At 46.0% G+C, this 22,131-nt stretch overlaps 4 protein-coding genes and 1 pseudogene across 5 annotated transcripts; 2 read left to right on the forward strand and 3 right to left on the reverse strand.

Moving 5' to 3' along the window:
• Positions 1 to 73: 73 nt before the first annotated feature.
• LOC112894943 (protein HESO1-like) lies at positions 74 to 4,893 on the reverse strand. The gene is made up of 9 exons (XM_025962795.1): positions 4,836 to 4,893; positions 3,786 to 3,945; positions 3,148 to 3,309; positions 2,379 to 2,557; positions 2,203 to 2,298; positions 2,035 to 2,095; positions 1,879 to 1,955; positions 1,127 to 1,234; positions 74 to 1,028 (listed from the first exon to the last, which is right to left on the reverse strand). Exons 2-9 carry the CDS (start codon positions 3,934 to 3,936, stop codon positions 357 to 359), a joined length of 1,506 nt encoding a protein of 501 aa, XP_025818580.1. The 5' UTR covers positions 3,937 to 3,945; positions 4,836 to 4,893; the 3' UTR covers positions 74 to 356.
• Positions 4,894 to 5,692: 799 nt separating this feature from the next.
• On the forward strand, positions 5,693 to 5,871 carry LOC112896043 (annotated as a pseudogene).
• A 237-nt stretch (positions 5,872 to 6,108) lies between these two features.
• Positions 6,109 to 6,891, forward strand: LOC112891777. Of its 2 annotated transcripts, XM_025958733.1 has the most exons (3): positions 6,109 to 6,269; positions 6,367 to 6,529; positions 6,619 to 6,891. In XM_025958733.1, exons 2-3 carry the CDS (start codon positions 6,368 to 6,370, stop codon positions 6,664 to 6,666), a joined length of 210 nt encoding a protein of 69 aa, XP_025814518.1. In that variant the 5' UTR covers positions 6,109 to 6,269; position 6,367; the 3' UTR covers positions 6,667 to 6,891. The 2 variants fall into 2 exon arrangements, with proteins under 2 accessions (XP_025814518.1, XP_025814517.1); XM_025958732.1 differs by lacking the exon at positions 6,109 to 6,269 and having other exon boundaries at positions 6,276 to 6,529.
• Positions 6,892 to 6,981: 90 nt separating this feature from the next.
• Positions 6,982 to 12,842, reverse strand: LOC112891775 (protein HESO1-like). The gene is made up of 9 exons (XM_025958730.1): positions 12,639 to 12,842; positions 12,027 to 12,186; positions 10,265 to 10,420; positions 9,843 to 10,021; positions 9,666 to 9,761; positions 9,488 to 9,557; positions 9,269 to 9,399; positions 8,277 to 8,384; positions 6,982 to 8,187 (listed from the first exon to the last, which is right to left on the reverse strand). Exons 1-9 carry the CDS (start codon positions 12,825 to 12,827, stop codon positions 7,309 to 7,311), a joined length of 1,968 nt encoding a protein of 655 aa, XP_025814515.1. The 5' UTR covers positions 12,828 to 12,842; the 3' UTR covers positions 6,982 to 7,308.
• Positions 12,843 to 18,189: 5,347 nt separating this feature from the next.
• LOC112891776 (probable protein phosphatase 2C 9) lies at positions 18,190 to 20,307 on the reverse strand. Its single transcript, XM_025958731.1, has 4 exons — positions 19,622 to 20,307; positions 19,192 to 19,521; positions 18,980 to 19,085; positions 18,190 to 18,895 (listed from the first exon to the last, which is right to left on the reverse strand). The coding sequence occupies exons 1-4, from the start codon at positions 20,024 to 20,026 to the stop codon at positions 18,519 to 18,521; spliced, it is 1,218 nt and encodes a 405-aa protein (XP_025814516.1). The 5' UTR covers positions 20,027 to 20,307; the 3' UTR covers positions 18,190 to 18,518.
• Between the last annotated feature and the right edge of the window lie 1,824 nt (positions 20,308 to 22,131).

The following is a 22,131-nucleotide window of genomic DNA, read 5'->3' on the forward strand; positions in this document are numbered from 1 at the left end:
AACAAAATGTCAATGCAAGTTTTCTGAGACGGTTCTGTAAAACAGCCACATACTCGAGTAATGAAACTGCAACTTGTCGGATAACTTGCAGCAATTTTCAGCACTGCAGCGTATATTACCCTGATTGAAGATATCAAGTTCCAGGCTTACTGCGATAAGGACTAGGTCCAAAATTAACATATCAGCTTCATTACGACATGAGCTAAGCTCCCATAAGTTGATGCATAGTCAGGCAAAAGCTATGCTAATGTCATAAATACATCCATATCGCCACGCAAAAGCTGAAGATGAACTGCTGCTATCCTGAGACGCTCTATGGGTCAGTTGATGCAGCTGCCGCCTTCACAGAATGGCTGCTACCATTGCCATGCTGTATTGCTCGAGGAGGCTTGATACCCAGAGTCCCGTGCTGGTGCCTCGCCCAACCAGCGTCCACCTGCAGGCTCATGCCTTGTAGTGCCAGCATGCTGGTATGGCGAGTACTCCCTTCTCTGCTGCTGGTTCTGGTATCGGCCTACTGTTCGGCTCCCTGATGCATGCGACCGTACATAATCATTGTACTGGAGCGGTACTGCTGTTTGAAGCCCTGTAATATAAGCCTCTGGACGATGGACATTCTGAAATTGTCCTGCTGTCATGCCCTCTGTATTATAGGCTTGCGATTGTTTATGATACTGATCAGACCGTGCCGTCTGGTGCCCTCTAGCATATCCCTGTGACTGTGAGCTTGATCTGCTTCGCATAGAACCTCTGGCTTGCTGGTGATGCTGATTATCATATAGGTTAGCTGATGCAGGTGAATACAGCTGATGACTTGGCAGAGTATTTGTGCGGTGGTTGGCCCTGACTCCCCCAAGAATAGATCCAACAGCAGGTGTACACAGCAGTGACACCAATTCATCCCAGTCATCAAGTGCACCACCAATAAACCTACTGCTCATATGATTGAAGGCTTGCTCAATACGTTCCATCTCCTCCGCATCAACTGCTCTGGCGGCATTATCAGGTCTCTCAAACGGATCTTCGACCTAGGCAATAATAGTGAAAAGGTGGTATTTGAATGTGTGAAATTTACAACAAAATCAACCAAGACAGACACAAACTGCACCATGAAGGAAATACTTACAAATAAGCTGTATGATTTGGCCATCCAACTTGGGTTGTCCTGGATTCGCTCAAACTGGCCCGTATAAGTGGATATAACCTTACTTGAAAGGCCCCTGATGCCTAAAAACTATACGTAATATAAGATCACTTAACGTTGCTTCTCTCAGGTGAAGGAATAAGACAAATATGTACTATAGTGTGTTCTTAAATTAGCTATGTTGAACCTTTTTGGTAATCTTAAACACACATTTACTGCAAAGATATTGAGCTACAAGAAAAGAGAACTGGTTCTGTGAAGTTGAAAAATTAGCTCATTTGCCAACAACATAATAATGCAGTCCTGCCGACCTGCATGACTTAGTTTAGGCTTTTATACAAGTTGGCTTCATTTTATTTATAACCCACTGAAGTAGATTGAGGAAGTTTGATAAGCAACACTAAGCCTGCACTCCCCAGTCCCCAGTTTCTTGACTTGTGCATCCCTGACAGGAGTCCTAAACCGATCAGACATAGGCCAGTTATTTATCCCAGTTATATATGGCAAGAGCTCACATGATAGCCAAAACAGTCTACTTCTGTTACATATAAAAGGAAATGCAGTAAAAGTACGAACAGTGTATTTTTGCTCCGTATCTGAATGACAGAAGGAAATACTTGGAATTTAGTAGAAATGGATAAAGTTGACATGTAAAAATTGTAGAGCAGATATTCAGATACCTCATGGAAAAAGGATGTAAACAGACGTGGAAGAGAGGTCTGATTTCTTTGTACCATGTTCTGGCGTAGAAACCTTGCTATATTTGCCGCACAAACCTCATCAACATATTTCTCATCATAAAACACCGTTTCTGCATGTGAATGCTATCGGTAAATTACCAGGCGTAGACACGCCAGACAACCATCACGATCAAGCCAAATCAGACTTACCTTTTGCAACATCCCCATCATAAATCTCCTTCAGAGGTGGCAAAATTGCAGGCTCACATCTCTGTAGATGTAAAAGTAAAGAGATAAGAGGTAGGCTTTAACCTATAAATTTGATGGAACTATAATTAAAGAAAAGCTAGAGATAACATTCTGAGTAAGAAATAACACCTGAAAATAAAAAATGACAAGTAGGCACAGAGAATATGAGTTCAGGGTTCCATTTTTTGGGTCGTTAATATTTTGAGCTTTTGCCCATTCCTTGACCTGCAAGGAAACGGTTTGAGCGAATCCAGGAGTTAAAAAAGCAGCAGCAAAAGAAAATCACTTGATTACATAAAGCTCACCAATAAAACCATATCACGAAAGCGCTCATCTATGGTATTGATCCAGTAGAAGATTCTGGATTTAATCCGACCAGGGTAGTTGTTAATTGATATATCACAGGAAATGTCAAATTGGTTGCTCATGTACTGAATTATTGGAACCCTTGCATTAGGAATGAACTCCACATATCTAGCAACACCTGAATAAGCAAATGGAAATTGCATTTAGAAAGAGCTTCTGTAAAAGATAAGCAGGCAGAGAACAAAGCTCTTACTGATGTTCTGTTTGCTATAAGCAGTTGCTTTTTAGAAACCACTTATTATTAGTTTTGGTAAGTCAAGGAAAAGCAAAGATTCCCATAACTAAATTTCACAGTGAAACCAAGCAGAGCACAGCAACTGGCCAATAATTAGCCATAAAAGTAAGATTAAGTTCTTGAATAGCTCAATAAAAACATGTTAGTGTATAATATTTATTTTTAGACAAGCCATGATTCTTTTCCCACAAAAGCTATAACGGTAACAATATAAGTGATTAAGGCTTAAGATATTTCATTGTTATACTACTTCCACAATAAGGGTGGGAGACCAAAAACAACACTCACACCTACATTTGAGAGAAGCGAAAAAAACACAACCAGCTAATTGAGAACACTACCACCCAACAAGGACTAATCTGGCGACAGAGTTCTAAGTTCTTTTGCTGCCTCATCAGCGATATCTTGTAATGCATCATGAGTTATATATTGGACATGCAACGGATTTCAAAAGAGATCTACAGAAAGTTTACCTCTAATTTGTAAAGCTCTCATCAGTTCTCTCAAGGCATTTTGCTTCTTTTGCTTGCTTGTACGGATTCTTGAGCTGCTTGAGAGATCAACTGAAACATCCAAATCACCTGACTTTGCATAAAGGTTTGATATAAAGGATCCAAAAGGTTTGACAACAGCACCTGTTAATTAAGTAGAAAAAATCAAGTAAGGGCTAGCTGCACAGCAATTTCTTAAATAGCACAGCAATGGTTAAGCACGATACCACATGAGTATCAAAAGTCCTGTTGTACACTAATAGTTTCCCATTCTGAGCAGCTTCTATGCTAGCCGCACGAACGAGTATTCCAGTACAACTTTGTGCTCATATATAGTGATAAAGTAAACTTAGTTCTGAGTACTGCTGTAGGTGACAGCCTCATGTATCTGTCATTGAATCGCCAGTCCAAAGTAGCCTTGGCTTGTCAAAGTATGTGAAAAGGGCCTTCCATCTACAGCACTCACACTATGACAACAATCGCTTTTGAACAGTTATAAACTAAACTTATCCCTTGTCTAAGATCATTAATTTTATAAGCTTGTGACTTCTCATGTCTTCATAAAATTACCACCCAGGAGAATCACAAACAAAACTTGAAAAATGCTTTATCGCAAATACCTCTCAAGGCCCCAACTGAGTAAATGGAATCTGCTAGCTCCTGAATTGCACATAATCGTTTCTTTCGATCATCTTCCTCTGGTTTTATTGTAGAGAGTATGTCTTCAATACATGCCTTCAGTACCTCAAAGCTATGAAGACGATAAATCATGCTGAAAACCTGCATAAAAAATGATATATATGAATAATTCAACAAAAGTTGGAAAAGATCAAGTTGTGTCGTCTCTTACAAAACACAAGGCATTTGAAACAAACATGAAAACATTTTGATATAACATATTAGAAAGATAATGTATGCCCTGTTTTTGAGTGATTGGGCTTTTTTTTAATGAAACGAACATGATGCAGCTAGTAAATAAAGTTTTACCATGTTGGCTAGATGTTTTCTGAAATAGATAAAGGTTTGGGCAATAAAACCAAATGCTTCCTTTCTCTTCCTAAACCAAGGAAATGCTAAGATGCTACGAACCCCCCAAAAATGTAATTTGCACAGACATTTTAACATAACAGGATCACTACTATATATAAACAACATCCTTGGCACTCTCCTACAATGTATTATCTAGTTGGCATTCAACAACAACATGACAGAACACCGCGCACTGCGCATATGTCACTGAAATACTGACAGCACAACCAGTCCGTACATGAACCAAGTAACTAGCAGCTGTTTCTTGTGCTGCATGTTTCCCTGATGATAGCCTAAGGAATATTTCCCATCAATTTCATAAAAATCATGCAGATGCACAACAAAGCAAAGGCACCTCTTGTACAGTCATATGGACTAATGGACCATTAGCCTATATAAAATCATGCAATGCAGATGCGCACAACAACGCAAAGGCGCGCCGGGGGGGGGGGGGTGTCGGGGGTCGTCAAACGAAGCCTCCCAGTATCACCGAACCCTCCAAGCATGACGCATTGCTTCATCAGGGGGTAAACCAACAGCGACGCCGTGGTGGGTAAACCCTAACGCGAGGATCGCCGAATATGGAACCACAGATTGGGATTAGTGCGGAGAGGACGAAGCGGGTCGTCGAATGGAATTACCTAGAGGAACCACAGATGAAGTTGGGCGTTTGTTAGGGCGGCGGCTGCTGCCTCCGCTTGCGCCGAAGCCGAACTTGTGTCGAAGTGGTTTGGGAGGGGAGGATGGTTAGGCTAATCACAGTGGTGTTTCACGGTGAGTTTCATGTCATAAATTATAAATTATTATTATGATATATCAGCATTTTTGATGATAGAGCACTGATTAACGAGGGAAGAGAAGGAACAAGTTTTATCCCCACGACACTTTGCTAACTCGTCTCCAAGACGTTAAAAATGGCGTGAAACGACCATTGTGACCGTCGTTGTTTCACGGGGGATCCCGTACGCATTTAGTTACACTTAATTATACTGGTAACAAATATACATGCCACACTTGATCAACTAGCATTTGATTACACTGGTTAGCTGGTTAGCTTTATAAATAGTGAAATAAATTAAGTTACAGCGTATTTTTAGAAATAGAGATACCAAATCCCCGATTAGCCTTAGCAGTGGGCACCATGGACACAGTAGGCAGCGTCCAGGTGTCGACGGAAAAAAGCTCAAAAGTGGAGCCAGCCTGGCCGGTGGGGATCGCTGCTAGATTTCCGAAGCCGAAGCGGCGGGGCCCGTGGTCTCGTGGGGAACTATTTCCGGGCACTGTTTCCGTGTTTGGACCAGGTTTACGGATAACTGAAGGCCATGGCTTTGGTAGGCCTAACGGGCTGAACAATAACAGGTCTCAACCGATTCGTAGTCGTCTCAGAAAACATCACATGGAAGTACGATTAACACCAGTTTAGTCCCAAATCGGTACCCCTAATCTCGCTTGCACCGGGGAGCAACTATAAGATACACCTTGGGGGCAACCTTGATCCATACTTACCTGGACGGGGTTTATGGCTGATCAAGAAAGGTCATGGACTAGATTAGCGGCTTTCATTGCACTTGGGAGGAGCGCTTGCCTACCATCTCCTCGAGGCCTACCATCTCCTCGAGTTGGAGAGTGGATTTCATAATTTATGATTAAGGGGGTACGCGTTCGCGCCGCTCCTACCAATAATTAAGCTAATTTTTTGAAAATTCATAATGAAGTTTGTATTTGAATTTTTCTTGGGTGAACTTTTGAGCAACGGGAGACGATGCGTCAAGCCGAGGCATCATCCCCTACCAATGTAGAATATCATGGGTTAGCAACGGTGTCGCTGAGCCAATACAACCTGACGGCTGAGGTGTGATTTAGTCCACACATTCCAAGATTGATGGCCCAGATGCGAAACTGCAAAATATACTTGTCTGTCTCCTCGTCCAGTTGCTTCCGGGAGCTTCCAGTTGAAAACTAGCACGGAAAGAGATTCTCGCCTCTCCGGCAGACACTCCTTGCTGCTGCCTTGGAGCCAGGGTCTTCCTGCCCCGGGTACACACAGATCATCTCACAGCTCTCCAGGAGTCCAGGTACACACTCCCTCCCGAGAACCAGACATGCCAGTATGCAACTCGACGCCCCCATGATTTTGGCGTGGTCGATCGATGCGGATTTCCTCGTCTGCAGGATGCCGGAGCTGGAGCCGCCGTTCCGGCCGAGGGAGAAGCTGCTGGAGCTGCAGAGGCACTTCCAGAACGTGCACAAGCACACCTACCTCAAGGGCCGGTACGACGCCGTCACGTCCGTCGGCATCCCCCTCGCCCTGGCCGCCTCCAGCTTGTTCCTCATCGTAAGCAAATCTGTTACTAGTACCACTAGCTAGGTTGGCACATCATTTTTCTTCTCGTGTTTGAGGCATCCGGCGGGCACGATGCGCAGGGAAGAGGCGTCTACAACATGTCCCATGGCATCGGAAAGAAGGAATAATGAAGGTCTAGTGATGTCTCGTGCCTTCTTCGACAGTCAGTGACTTGGCATCTTTAATTATTGTATGCTGTTCGTCGTCTACGCGTGCCTGGTATCTCAGTCTGGTGCGACTTTGTTGTAAAATAGTTCTGTTTTTCTTTATGTCGAGCATCCGATGTGGTGTAGTTTGCTTTCTGGACCTGCGCCCCATTATAGTTTACATGATGATGATGCAAAGTCTCTGAACTACTTGGACAAACAGTTGTAAAAGGGCATGCGTTCTATCTACTGTATAACACATGCGGTAGATGAATTTTCTGAAAGGCACTGTACATAGACCCAAAGTCATGAGATTTCACCTTCCTACAAACTTGCATCTGGCAATTGTAAGCTGACTGCAAGTAAACGGCAATTTACAGCAAGATTACACACAAAGAGAGCCATGCAGGAATACAAGTTTGTGATGCCTCAATCCACATAACACAAGGCTTATATCAGAGATTGCTGGCAAAAGCCATGTCTCATATCATAAAGCTGACGCCCGTTGTCAGGCAAAAGCTGAAGATGGCATTCATTGATGAATATTGCCATGCAAAAGTCAGAAGGTTATATGTTACTATCCTCCTGAGTCTACCTATACTGGTGAGCTATCGGCATTGACGGCTATCTTTGAGAAGCTGCACTGTTTGATGCTTGATATCGCGAGTCTTGTATTGATCCGTTGTTGAACTGTCCACGAACTGGCTCATACCTCGCTGTCGTCACAGCATGCCTATTAGCCTGATGATTTGATGTGTATCCCTTTCGCCGCTGCTGATTCTGGTTCGGACCTGAGGTTTGCAGCCCTGGAGTAAGCCCCTGTTGGCTCTGGTTCCGATATGTTCCTGCTGGTTGGAACCCTGCTTGGTAGACCTGATTATGACTCTGGTATGGTCTTGGTGTATGGAATCCTGTACCATAAACCTGATTATGACTCTGGTATGGTCCTTCAGTTTGAAACCCTGCAGCACAAACCTGCTGATAGTGAGTCTGGTATGGTACAGCCATTTGGGGCCGAATAGAATACACCTGTGGGAGATTATGGTTCTGGTATGGTGCCATCTGATGTACTGTGGTATAATTCTGCTGACTGCGATTCAGGTGTGCAGCCGCTGCTTGCCGTACTGAAGTAACATGTCCATGGTTACGAAATTGTACTGCTGCTTGGTGCATTGTAGTATCCACCTGTGGGTTTTTGTGAACTGTTCTGGTTCCAGTAAACCTGGATACCTGGAGGCGTTGATCACGCTCTGTGCGTCCTCCCGTTCTGGTATGCTGGTTATTCCTTTGTGGAATTTTTGCGTAAGAGTTAGCTAGGACTCTTCCACCAAGCTTCGAGCCAACACCAGGGGTACACAACAGCGCTAATAATTCATTCCGGTCGATATGCTCAAGGGAGTCAAACTTGCGGCAAGCATCATTGAATGCACTAGCAATTCGGCCAAGACCTTTCATACTAACCGCTCTAGCTGCATTATCCGGTCTCTCAACTGGATCTTCAACCTAAACAAAACATGGCAAACAGATGGGACGTAAGTACACAGGTTAAGATTAAGATCAGCAACAACCACCAACTGCATAAGCAGACTTACAAATAAATGGTAAGATTTGGTCATCCAACTTGGGTTGTCCTGGATTCGTTCAATCTGGCCCGAGTAAGTAGATATGACATTGCCCGGAAGGGCACTGATATGAGCAAACTGCAAGGAATGAAAGCAATAGTCAGAATACGATAACCAGCTAAACTTGTTTCTCTTGAGTTAATAAATAAATAAATGCTGTAGTTCCTTCTAAGTGAAGGGTTGTACACTTTTGGTACGGGAAATACATAATACTCAATTATGTTGGAAGGACATATCATAAATCCCTTACATATTGTAATCGCATGAGATGGGATTAGCTCATTTGGCAAAAAAATAAAATGATATTCCACAATAAAAAAAAATCTGTGGAATTCTTGGCTTAGTAGACCCTAAATTTAAACAAATAACCTCAGGGGGCAAATCTAGGGCAGCCCTGCAACGGGCTGTTGCGCTATGCTATGCTGCAGAATCTTCCTGGTCAAGGGGAACCTAACCAATTCTAGTAAAATATTTGCACTATAACTATAAAAGATATGTGATGAATTACTTTAATTTTATTTAGAACCAGGGTATTTCGTTAATCCTGACTTTTAAAGTAGCCAGGTCCACAAATGTACACAGATCAAGACAAGGATAAAGAAATGCAATGTGAGGCAGAATGGATGATAACCACCACAATGCCAAACAAGACCCAATTTGAATAAAAAAAAAAGTTCCAAGAACAACAAAATCATCCTACATAAGCTTCTTTACCCTCCCAAGCTCACCCCAAAAGAGAAGACAGATATTCAACTCTTGTATCAAGGTAATGATGATGAAGAGCATAAAACGGACCCAAGATGGGCTAGCAGATGAATCAATGGGTCTAACAGAGATAAAAGGAATAACATCAAGAAACATGAACATCATGGTTTGCCAAGATGCGAACAGCAAAAGGTAGTACCTACAATGATCACAAAATGCGGACTTAATCAGCATAGTGGGGTCTCAATGTTCAGTACCTTTTGAAAAAAAATCCCAAGTAGATGACAAAGAGAACTTTCATTTCTTTGGCGCTGGTTCTGGAGTCTAAATCTTTCTATGTTTGTGACACAAAGCTCATCAAGATGTTGCTCATTATAGAATGCCCCTTCTGCATGTGAATGGACTGAGTAAAAAAACTAGCGCCTAAATGCTATTATGCTAGACAATAATCAAATGCAAAGCAAATTTCAATTAACCTGTAATATCTTCTGCAATGTTCCCTTCATAAATCTCCTTCAGAGGTGGTAGAATTGGTGGCTCCAATGTCTACAAAATTCAATGTAAAAAGTGCAAGAATAAGCAAGACATTTAGTGAAACCATAAATAAGTCAAGAACAACAAGACTACGAGAGATATTGACATAAGAAATAATACCTGAAAATGAAAGAGGACAAGTAGGCAAAGGGAATAGGAGTTGAGGGACCCACTCTTTGGATCATTAATGTTTTGAGCTTTTGCCCATTCCTTGATCTGGAAGGAAAGATGATGCTGAGCGTTCAGCTTACCAAGAAAAAATGTGGCAGCGAATAACTTAGCTAACTAGATTCATACCAGCAAAACCATATCACCAAACCGCTCATCTAAAGTATTCACCCAGTAGAAGATTTTGGATTTAATTCGACCAGCAAAGTTGTTGATTGATATATCACAGGAGATGCCATAGCGGTTGCTCACATATTGAAGGACTGGAACTCTTGCATGAGGAATGAACTGAACATATCCAGCAAAACCTGAACACAGTAAAAGCAATAAAACCAAGTTTGAATTAGACAGTTGTATAATAGTTTGGAATCACATAATGATGGTGCTTATAATAGCAAATCAAGCAAACAAGGAATAAAAATGTCACACTTTTACCAGAAAATCTGGGATAACACAAGTATATCATTATGCTTAAAGCTATTTCATGGATGCTTAGTGTGCAATATAGCATACATATTTATCTATCTTTGAATCAATATAACAAAGATTACCTCGTAAAGCTCTCCTAACTTCTCTCAAGACATTCTGCTTCTTTTTCTTGTTTATAGGGAGGTTTGAACCATTTCCAAACTGCACAGATAAATCTAAGTCGCCCGATTTTGAGTAAAGATCTGATACAAAGGACCCAAAAGGTTTGACAGCAGCACCTGTAACAGAAAAAAAAATTCAATAAAGCGAGACATAAAAAATTTATCATCATAAATGTACAAAACTTTTCCTTTGTCACCAAGATATTCCAAAAACTGATGTGTTGGTTAAGAATAGTACAAGAATTTTTCAGCTTATTAAGTCCATCGTTTGCTGTTTGTGCAGCTCCATTCTCATTAACACAAACACCTACTAGTGTTGTCATCTAGCCCAATACTAGGCAAGTACTTTGTAACACTGTAGAGTGACAAAACAGACCGTTGCCTATTGGCTATTGCCATAGGCTACTCATTGCATAATGGCATTGCATACCGAGGCTACAGTACTTATCAAAGTATCATTGCTCGCCACATTTTCATGCAAATAAACCTTTCCATTTTAGGATTATGAATTTCAGAAGTTTACCACTCCTCATTTAGTCATGTTTTCAAACTATTAAGATGCAACATGATCTGAACTTCACTTGACAAATGCTTAGCACATACAGATTTTCGGCGTAATAGCCAGTTTTATCCCTCAACTTTCCTCTGAGGCTCACATTTATCCTTAAACTATCAGGCAGTCCACTATAGTCCTTTTGGTCTTTTTTTTATTTTGGGCTCAATTTTATCCCTCATCCCATGTGGCATGCCATGTTAGCATGCGTAGTCAGCTATGGGTGTCATTAGGTGAGCTATTCGTTGATCTTAATCCGTCATCAAACTTATCGTCTGATGGTCCAGGCAGGTGAATGCAGAAACTACTACATCAGACTCTTGCTCGTAGATGCCAAATCCTCAAGGCTACGGACAACTTGAATTTGAAAGGGTACTTGACTTGGTAGCATGCCAAGAACATTATGCATGCATCAAAACTGGATTAGCTACAACCCAGAACTGGGTACATTCCTGTCCTCAAAACATATTCCACCATTTTACATGTGTGGAACCAGCCACCTCAAAACCTACTTGGTTATCGCGGAGGAGATCATGCGTAATTGGAATTGTATCAAACTATTGACACATGTTACAAATATATAGATCACCGGTGCAATCCTAACCACCTTGATTTATGGAAACAGAATCAGGGGAGGATAACCGGTTGTGATCACACTTGTTATGGAAGGCATGTGCGGGCGTGCAGGGCAGGCGGCACATGCAGGGCCAGGGCGTGCCAGACAGGCAACCGTAGGCCATGCTGTACATGAAAAGGAGGAGAGTTCGCTAACATTTGGTACACCATGATATGCCACGTGAGACTAGGGTGGAGTTGAGACCATGGAAAGTTCAAGATGTATAGTGGCAAGTCCAATAGTTGAAGGATGAATCAGAACATCAGGGGAAACTTGAGGGATGAAAATGGCTATTCTAGTCTTTACTGTGTCGATACATAACCTGGAAGCTCTTTATGAACACAGCAGAAGATGGGATTAGCTTCCAGAGATATTTTCTACTATGAGTATCTTTCAGTACTCTACCTCCAAATTCCATGATAAAACATGCACACACAGTGAAAAGAATTATCTTCAGGATTATAAGTGCACCTAAACTACTATCAGGATTATGAGTGCCAGTTGAAACACAGTCAAGAAGGTTTCGGTTGTAACCGCAAAAAATTGTAAGTTACCTGTCAAGGATGCAAGAGAATGGATGCAATTTTCCAGCTCCTGGATTGTGGATAGTCTTTTGCTTCTATCATCCTCTGCTGGTTTGATTAGTGCAAGGATGTCCTTGACACATTTGTCCAGTACAATATTGTCATGAACAGAATCATTCATGCTGAAATCCTGCAGCCATCAAGTAACATGTATGTAACCAAACAAGGTGCAAAAAGTGATGTTGCCTGGACACCGTTGAAGAGAAGGTTACTTTTGAAAGATAAAACCAAAAAATTGCAGTGTGTGGAAATTGAAAGTATAACGAAGCACCCCCAGCACTGAACACAAAAATGATGATTAAGGAACCCACTATACGTCCACGCAAAAGCACACTATGTGCAATTGTGCCGATGTGCCATGTGTAACATCAACAAGGAGTACAATCGCGCTAAATTACCAACAGGAGCGGACCCAGCATAGGACATGGGTGTACACATGTACACCCGATAATTCTTGCAAACGAAATCGAAGTTAGTAGGTAATATATTATAACCGGATTCAGATCCGAATACAAATAGTTTTGTTAGGGTTTGGGGTGCTCCGTCTCGCACAGCAGAAGGAAAGAGAAGGGGCGGGCATACCTGGAGGATGCGCTCGTCGCCGGCAAAGGGCTGGGCGAAGACAGGACAAATGGCGCCGCCGCTCGCCCAGTCATAGCCGCCAGGGAAGGAAAAGCAAGGGAGGAGAGAGTCCGAGAGAAGGGAAATGTTTAAGAAACAGAGGAGACCTGAGGCCCTGAGCGGCTGAGCCCTGAGCGGGAGGGCTGTCATGAGCCAAGCTCGAGCGAGCCTGGCACCTAAAGGTAGAGGATCCCGAGCAAAGGTCGATACGAGCATGATATGTTTAACTCCTGTGAAGAACATGATACAATAATTTTAAAGAGACGTGTGGTAGAAATTTTATAAATATTAAATGTCATATCACATCAGTAAAATTGTTAATATGTTAGGATCATTTCAAGAAGAGAGAAAAGAGAGTTTTATAAATATGAGAAAAGTTTTATTTCCATAACATTCATCTGGTTCGGTTATCAAATCACAGTCTTCGTGATTCGTGATAGTATAATAAAATTATGCATTGAGATTGGTCTAAAAGACATTAAATTCAATAAATAAATAGAAAGAGAAGCATATATGAATATTTAGTTTTATTCCCTCTATTTTTTTCTTTTGATGGACCTTTTTCCAAAATTGAATTATTTTCTTTTGACAGTTCTATTTGAATTGACATCTACAGAATAGTATGGATGGTTGTTCAATTCCGGTGCAGAGGTTAACATTTGAGTTGACATCTACGGAACAGTATGGACGGTTGTTCAATTCCCGTGCAATGTAACCTCTCGCAAAAAACGATTAGTGTACATATATGATAATATAGAAAACGAGAAGTCATGATTAACGAGATGATAAGCAAGGTTCTTCTTCTTAATTATTATACCAAGATAAAATAAAACTATCGAAAAAGAATAGAGAGAGTATTATTTTGTGACTATTTTAGCTTGTGCAATACAGTACCTCGCTAGCTAATGCAAGGCTCTAACCTCCAACTATATTATTTTAACTTTTGATAGTTGAAAATTTAATTAATAGAGGTAGCAGGGTGCATGTATATGCCACACAAAACTAAAATACTCAAACTTCATTAAATATCTCAATCTCGGTTCGTTCGAGAAATCCAAGCTTGGCTTGATTCCAAGTGTAGCTCGGTGTGAATTGAGTTTTTAGCAAATTAAATGTAAATAGCTCGTAAGTTTTGAGCTTTTCTGGTAACCCTACTTAAAAATAGGGGTAAACTGTGAATGATCAGTAGATGTAAATCAGCAGGTCATCAAACCATAATGTCAGGGCAGCACGCATGCTAATATGGTGGGCACCCTTGTCGTTGCTAATATTAAGGTCGCGACAGCCAATATCGTGAAGGATGATGGTAGGAAGATTTTTTGAGGAAGGGGTGGGTGGCATGTATGAAAGTGTTAAGAAATGCTAGAGGTTAAAATTTTATTTGAAAGGATTTTGAATGTGATGTTGTCATGTGAAATTTAATCATGTCGTGATGATATTTAAACCGATAAATTTAATAAATGCTTCACAGTATCACCCGTAGCAATGTACGAGCATATTTGTTAGGATTATAACAAATTGTTCTAGCTAAAAAAATCTTATTCCACCTAAGTATTAGAAACATATCTGCAACACTTCAATCATATAGTGGAGCAAAATATCATATATAATATCATATTGTTATATATTTTATGTGCTAGCTATGTAATAACTAACATAAGCTATAAATAAAAGTATTAGACGACTATACACAAGACATGTGAGATTTTTATTATTTGCTTTTGAGAAACTATTGCCTAAAGAGGAATGGAATGTACGTTTAAATAATGATTTTTAGTTTGTAAAATAATATATATTTCAAACTAGCCATAATGACTTTTATTTAGAATATGGTTAAGTAAAAAAGTATTTTTAAAGATTATGTACTCCCAATTCTTAAAGTTTAGATCCACCACTGATTACCAATCGAGAAACCATAAATGCATAGCGCATTGCATAATCACTAGGTGGCAAGCGACAACTAGCCAAACATACTTTAGGCTCCAACAATATAACCGAACTCCAATAGCACGCTACTGGTACTTTGCTCAACCAGAAGATCCGTCAGCTACAAACAAACACAAAACCTGATGCCGGAACTCTCGAGGTAGGGATGTGCGGAGAGGGAGACGCGAATCATAAGGAGAACTGGATGTTCCTTACCTAGCGAAAATATCTGACGGATCTAGGTGATAGAGGGGGCAGGTCGGCGCCCGCTACGTGGTGATGGCGGCGTTGGCCTCCGCGTGCGGCGAGCTCGCATCGTCGAGATCGGATACGAAGAGGAAGTTGGGGATGGGGGGCGACAACGAGGAGGGGAGGTCATGACAAATTAGGTAGCGGCTCCACCGAGGCGTTGGGGTCCGTCTTGGAAAGCTGAAGCGGGACGCGCCAAACCACGATGAGTTTTTATTGGATTTAGCATAGGTAGAGTGAGCCCTGCTGACTCACCCCAACAAAATCCAGTATGACTGCACAAGGTATTAGGCGAACCTAGGATAAAGATCTCACCTATGACCACATATACTATGCTCTAGCAACAAAAGTAATGCTTTTTTTCGAGTTATGAAATAACATGATTATTTTTGCAAGTTATATAAATAACATGTCACCAAAGGTGCAAACTTCTCCCAACAATGCACGGGTCTATTATAGTAGTACTATAATTTGAATAACAAGTGCCAAATTATTACAACTGTCTCAAATGTGTACGCATGTTTGTTTTTTCCAAAAGGTTTATCAATTTGTAGGCACGTGCAACTAAATCTTAATCTATAAGGTATGGACACATGAGACCCACTATGACCCACTGTTAGTGGTGCGCCTAACCTTTTAAGCTTTATAGAGGTTTTTCTAGTCACCAAAAGGAGGAGAATGAAAGAGGATAATAACATGTTAATTAGGCAGTGTGTGGGCTCTATCATTTTTTTCCTTGAATTGACATCCGCGTATGCGGAAAAAGGCTTATGTAGCTCGGTTAGTTTTTTCTAGGAAATGTATCTCGGTTTGTTAGGCCGTCCCTTTCATGAAATGACTTGACCTGACTTGCCTATCAGAGAGCCCAATAAAAGTAGACCTCTTTCCTCTAAAGCCCACTTATACAGAGACCACGAGACTCTGTAGTGGAGGCCCAACAACTGCATTAGAGCAGAGAAAAAGGAAGTGTACATCTACCAGGTTCTGCACGACGAGAAAGGAAGCTTCTCAGCTCAGCTTAAGAGAGAGAGAGAGAGAGAGAGAGAGAGAGAATGGAAGCAGACGGAATGATGAGATCCACTAGAATAGAAAATAAAAAGGGCTGAATAATTAAATCAGCTCCAGCATCTCCTGTTCATAGTTTTCTGAATACTACTATTTCACCAGCTACGAATTATCAAAGAGTACTTCTAGCGAGCCCGAACCTTTTCTCCAACGAAAGATGAATGTAATCTAGAGATTATTCCGGAGGACACAGGGCGATACGGTTTGAGGACTCTCAAAAAGTACTAGCAGCAAACCGGACAGTGGAGTCACTGGCTCCCGTTGTTGTTTCGCACGGTCACACACTCACGCCAGCAGCATATCAGTCACAGGAGTACAGCATCGGAGTCTATGCCCTCCCTGGTGGCTTTGTGCCCAACTGCACAAATGTAGGCGCCCGATGGTGGACAACGAAAGCAAGGATGATTGGAGGGTGGAGCCGACCCGGCGAGCGGCGATGCCACTGCCGAAGGGGAAGAACAGCAACGCGGGAGCCGGGAGCGTCCCAAACTCGCTTTTCGGCAGCACGATGGCTTTCCTTTCTTCCCCATCCCATCGAGCCTTTGGGATCGGCAGATAGCCGGACGTATCCATGCGATATCTTCCTTTCCTAGATCTCCGACGGCGATGCGCTCGCTTTTGTGTCAATTCTACGCCCGACTCGCCACCTCCAGCCCCGTCGTGCCCGGCGCTTCGCGGGAGGGGAAGAACATGACCCGTTCTTAAACTTGTTCGATGACTGTGTCATTTAGGTCCCTGTATTTTCAAATTGCATATTTGAATATCTAAATTTAGTCTCAGGTGTCATTTAGATTCTTATACATTTGAGATGCAAATTCTACTCCCAAAATTTGGCTTCAAATATCATTTAGGTCCCTATACATTTAAAATGCATTGTCATTTCAATTAAATTGATAAAAAAATTTAATAGATATACATCTCGTCAAATAAAATTAATTTAACCGAAGAATGGATAGGATATTGATAAGTATGAGTCCAAAAAATTTGACTATATTTTAATTTAAAATGAATATCTCAATTTGATAGCAAATATGATGGTTGGCCTTTATATTTGAAGATCATCCAAACTTAAATAACATTTAACTGCTCAAGCAGCAACGACTTATGAATATTGTGAAATATCAAACAAAATATTAGGAGAAACTAAAGGGGTAACAAAACGAGTTAGAATAATAAAAGTAATTATAGGCTTGAAAGCATAATATTTTATCATATTATACTTTATTTGTGAAATGACACATGTGCATGTATGACACCGAAGCCAAATTTAGTGGGTCATATCTACATTTTGAAAGATATGGACCCAAATAACACCCGAAGCTAAGTTTAAAAGGTTGGATATACAATTTAAGTTTGAGTATAGGAACCTAAGTGATACAATCGGATAAGTTGATAAGTTTAAGACCGGCCATACAATTTGCTCCATGAAAAAATGGCCGTCGCGTCCCCAGCACTCCCCGCGCCAGCGCCGATTTCTCTGGGAGCTGGCGCGCGGCCCGCCGGCATGGCGCCGGAGGACGCGTACGGGAACCAATAATTCAACGCGAACCGACTCAGCACACAGTCACCCACCCCACGGTGCCATGCCACCATGGCCGTCTCTCCAGCACCCCGGAACACTCGGCCAGCCGCGCCATGTGCCAGGCGGCGCGGGACGCCCGGCCCGGCCCGGCCCGGCCCGCCGCGACGCTCCTGGCGCGCGCTGCCGTCGCGGTCGCGGGCGGGCCAAAAGCCGCGTGTGGTGCTGCTGCTGGTGCGGCGCGGCGCGTGCCTTCAATAATGGCCTCGCGGCGCCTAACCCGACCACCGGTCGATCGTCCCCCAACCCAAACAGACACAGGCAAGTGCTCCGTCGTCGCCAGGCGCCAGCGCACGCCGAGGGCGAAAGGGAAAGGCTGGACACGTCGGCCCCAATCATGGCTCGTGGGTCGCATCATTCAGGGCCCCGGCCTCCGGAAAGATGCCCGTTTTTATATTTCCGTTAACGAGAATTTCGGAGCATTCCCGTTCACCCATCCAGCCGGCCAGGCCCTATCACCGCCGGGCCCCACGGATCGATCAGCAATTCAGCATATCGCCTGTGGCTTGCTAATCTGACCCAGAATCCAGCCGTGGCCAACCAATCGCGATCGGCTCCCGCTGAACGTGCTCAAAGCACCACTAGTCTTGCCGTCATGGTCACTACTCCAGAAGTAAATCCTTTTTCAAGCTCCCGGCGTGGTGATGCGCCCAACTTCGTAGCCATCGCCCCCGTTGAGCAATCTAGTTTTAATGGAGGATCGAATCAACACTTCTTGGCATGTTAATCTACGACCAAAAGGTTGTGCTTATCGATTGGCAGTACATGGTTGCTGCAATGCTGCTAGGCTAAGATCAGCATTCCGCTGTTCCTGTTCCTTGTTCCAGCTAGCTTCAATTCCTCGTTTGAGAGAAGAAAAGCATCTATTATGTTCATCTTCAACTGGTCAGGAACTGCTACTATTAAGACTAAATCAAAATGGAAGGATGGTTAAAATGGGGAAGAATTAGCTTGTGGATTTGAAAAAAAAGGGGCTAAAGCAAGCAGTCATGGAGCGTATGATTTCTGCTCTGCTCCAAGAATCATATCCCCCGGCGGAGATCCACTACGACCACGCTGACATTGTCGGCGCTCCGCCGGGCCAGCGCCAGCTTCGCCAGCAGCACGGCCGCGTCGGAGCACGCCTTGTCGGAATCCGCCTTGCTCATGCCCTTGACCACCGCGGATCCGTTCTCGGCGTCCGCGTCGGCCGCGGGCGGCGCCACGCCGTCCGGCCGGGAGGCCGGCGCCGGCGGACCGTTGCTACGGAAGCACGCGCGGACGACCTCGCACGCCATCTCGTTGGTCACGACGTCCCACAGGCCGTCGCTGGCCAGGATCAGGCACTCGTCCTCATCGGTGCGCTCCGTCACCGTCACCTCCGGCTCCGACGACACGAACGGCTTAAGGTAACCATCGCCTGCGCGCCCGTAAGCCGGTCAGTTCAAATCCAGCGAGTGGCAGAAACGGCCTCGTGACAGGGGCGATTCAAACTAGAGCTCACCTATGGCTCGAGACATGGCGAGGACGCCGAGAACACGGGGGCCATCCCAGTAGATGACGCGACCGCCCGCCGCCTCGATGCGCGCCAGCTCGTCAGGCCGGTCAGGCTGAACGAATCAGGAAATTGATCAGCACGCCAAGCTCGGATGGAAGTTACGAAGGATGCGGGCGGGGAAGAGGCGCAACGACCCGTGATGCGCGAGGACTCCGTACCTTGTGGTCGACGGAAAGCGCGACGGGGACGCCAGCGCGTGAGAGGACGGCACGGGAGTCGCCGGCGTTGCCGACGACGACGTGGGTGGGGCTGACTACGGCGACCACGGCGGTGGACCCAACGTGATCGCACCGCGAGGGCATCTGCTGCTCGCATCTGCAGGCCGGCTCGTCGGCGCTGCGACTACTAGCCCAGCTCGTGGCCTGCTCGTCCAATCGCGCGAAGCTCCTCTCCATCACACCCTTCCACGCCGTCTCTTCGCCAGAGCCGGCGTTGTTGTGCTCGTCGGCGACAACCTCATGCATCCTGTCCTGGCACAACGTGGACACCTACAGTAATAGCACGAAACTGCGATCAGCATACTCGAATCCGCACAGTAATAGAAATCGCTACAGGCCCATATATATGTGGCCGTCGTGTCTGCCGTACGTGGGAGCAGCCGTGGCCGTCGAAGACGCCGAAGAAGTGGTGCTTGCTGGCGCCGGGCAGGAAGTCCGGCCTAATGGAGACGGCGTCTTCCATCTCGCGGCGTCGGCCGCGGACGGAGCTGACGCCGTACCTCGGCAACCGCTCCGGCAGGGCCGGCCTTTCGCAATCCCGGACGGCGTCGGCGCACGAGCCGGACGCCGTGCGCGCCAGCCGCAGCCGCTTGCCAGCGCGGACGTCCTCCTCGGCCGGCGCGTCGAGATCGGTCGCGATGCGGAACCGCCTCATCTCCAACCTGCGTCGCCTCCTCTCTAGCGCCGAGGAGGCGACGGCCACGGCGACCGCTGCGGCCGCGGCCACGGCCGTTGCCGGCGTGGACTTGGCTTCCTCGCAGCAGATCTCGGCCATTGGCAGCGAGAGCAAGTGGCTGTCCCCCACAAAGGCACGTACGCCACGTACAGACTTGTCTCGCGAGCCCAAGCCTCCCTAGATTTTCTCTGCCCGGTCGACGAGCACGTCGCCGTCGCCCTCGGCAATTCGCGAGGCCTAAACGAAGCACGCTTCCCACGCGAAGCAGCGCGCCCTCTCCTCCTCCTCCTCCCCCGGAACGGAACGGAATGGCAATAGAAGCAGCAGCGGCAGCGCAAGCGCGAGGCGAGACGGGCAGGAAGGCTTCGGGGGGAGTAGAAGAGCGGGGAGGAAGATGAGGAGGCGAGGCGAGGCGAGGCGGGCAGGGGCAGGTGCCCGTCACCGTCACGGGCAGCGCCTCGACAGGTACAGTTGTTGCGGCGTGGTCCGGGCCCGGCGCATCGGGGCCGTCCGCCCCTGCCCGATCTGGACGCGTGGGGGTATCCCGGTCAGCTCGGGGACACGTGGTGGCCATCGGCCTCCGAGGCGGGCAGGGGCGGGCCCACGGGGAGGTTGATGTTAACGGCGACCACGACGCCGGTGTTATCGCCTAATCCCCGCGCGGCACACACGTGGCGCTCTCCGGTGGGGCAGTCCGGCTCGGCAGCTAATTTATTGATGCCTGGGGCGGTCCCCACCACATGGGCTCTGTCTCTCGGGCTGCTCACAAAAATATCCGGGCTCTACTTTCCTCTGCCCTACCCGCTCATCGTTGGAGCCCAGAGGATTCTCATCCAGTGACATGTGGGGTACCTCGAAACAGAGCCCACCTGGCAGGGAGAGAGAGTCATCCCTTGAGCGTGAGGGGACGGGTGCAGTCAAGGAGAAGGGACACGTGGTTGGGGCGGTCGCAATCAGTGGGAGGGTGGTCGGTCGCGGCCCGGGTGGACACGTGTAGAAGGCTTGCGTGGGGGGAAGGCGGGGGCGGTGGTTGGGCGCTGGCGTGGCCACGTTGGTGAGAGGCCGCGGGGGCGAGGGGAGGTGAACCTGGGGAAAAGCGAGCGCACGGAGGGAGAGGGAGAAGCCACGATGTGTGCCGAGATCTGCCTGCCGCTGCGGGGCTCCGGTGACCGGTGCGGTGTGGCTCACGCGGCGTGTGCCTGCCGGGCGCGCCAGTGCATGCATGCGGCCACGCACCGAAAGCGGCGGCCGGCGCTGAGTCACCGCCCGTCGGTCCGGCGTGGGGAGGACTCGCTCGAATCGGGCGGGGCGCGCACTCCCACGGCTCCGCGGCCACGCGTCCAGATGAGACGAGCCACGTTGCCCGTACGTACACGCCGTTTCTCGGTGCATGTACGATGTGTTGCGGTAGATGGAGAGTGACAGCTACAGCCAGGACTGTCAGTGCCAGGGCCACAGGGACCGCCGTTTCCTACATGCTCGCTCGGGATTGGTTAGTGGTGCTGCTGAGTGCTGGTACTCGGCGTAGGCGAGCCTTCAAAATCGGAAATAAGCGGAAACAAATCGGACCGTAGTCTGGCACAGCATGATCGATCTGCATCCAGTCAAGAAGAGCGGCGCAGCTCAGACCAGGACTTCGTTTCTACCGTGGTGACCGTAACCAGGATTGTCTCGGTGCCGTGCTAGGCGTGCACGTCCAAGCGTGGCGCCTCTGCCTAACTCTTCGAACCGACGACGTCAGTTTCTTGATGGCGCGGCAAACGTTTCGTGACTCTTTCAAGCATGCATGCACGGAGCGAGCGCACCCATTCCGTGTAGTGTGCATGCTTGGGATCGCTGTCACGCAACGGCTTGGAAGGAACAACGTACGGCATTCTCGGCCGCAACGTGACGTGTGGAGAAAGGAGGGTGGGCACCGAAGGATGATTTATTTAGCCCTAAGATCATGGCAGACGCCTAGGAAATCACTGTCAGTGACGCCGCTGTGATGCACGTACGCCCGCCAGCCTTTTGCTCTCTCCACTCCGAATCCAGAAATTCTGTTTCAATTTCGACCCGTGGAGGAAAACGCCGTTATTAAAAAAAAACACACACACACAAGGCCTTGCTTTTTGGGGGAAAAGAGACCTGCTACATTTAACAGCTGGCTGACATTGATGTGCTAGACAGCTAGCTTACGAGCAGCCCCCACATCGGCATGTGTC

This window comes from Panicum hallii, chromosome 5 (genome assembly GCF_002211085.1).
Source record: "Panicum hallii strain FIL2 chromosome 5, PHallii_v3.1, whole genome shotgun sequence".
In the NCBI taxonomy this organism is placed as follows: Eukaryota; Viridiplantae; Streptophyta; class Magnoliopsida; order Poales; family Poaceae; genus Panicum; species Panicum hallii.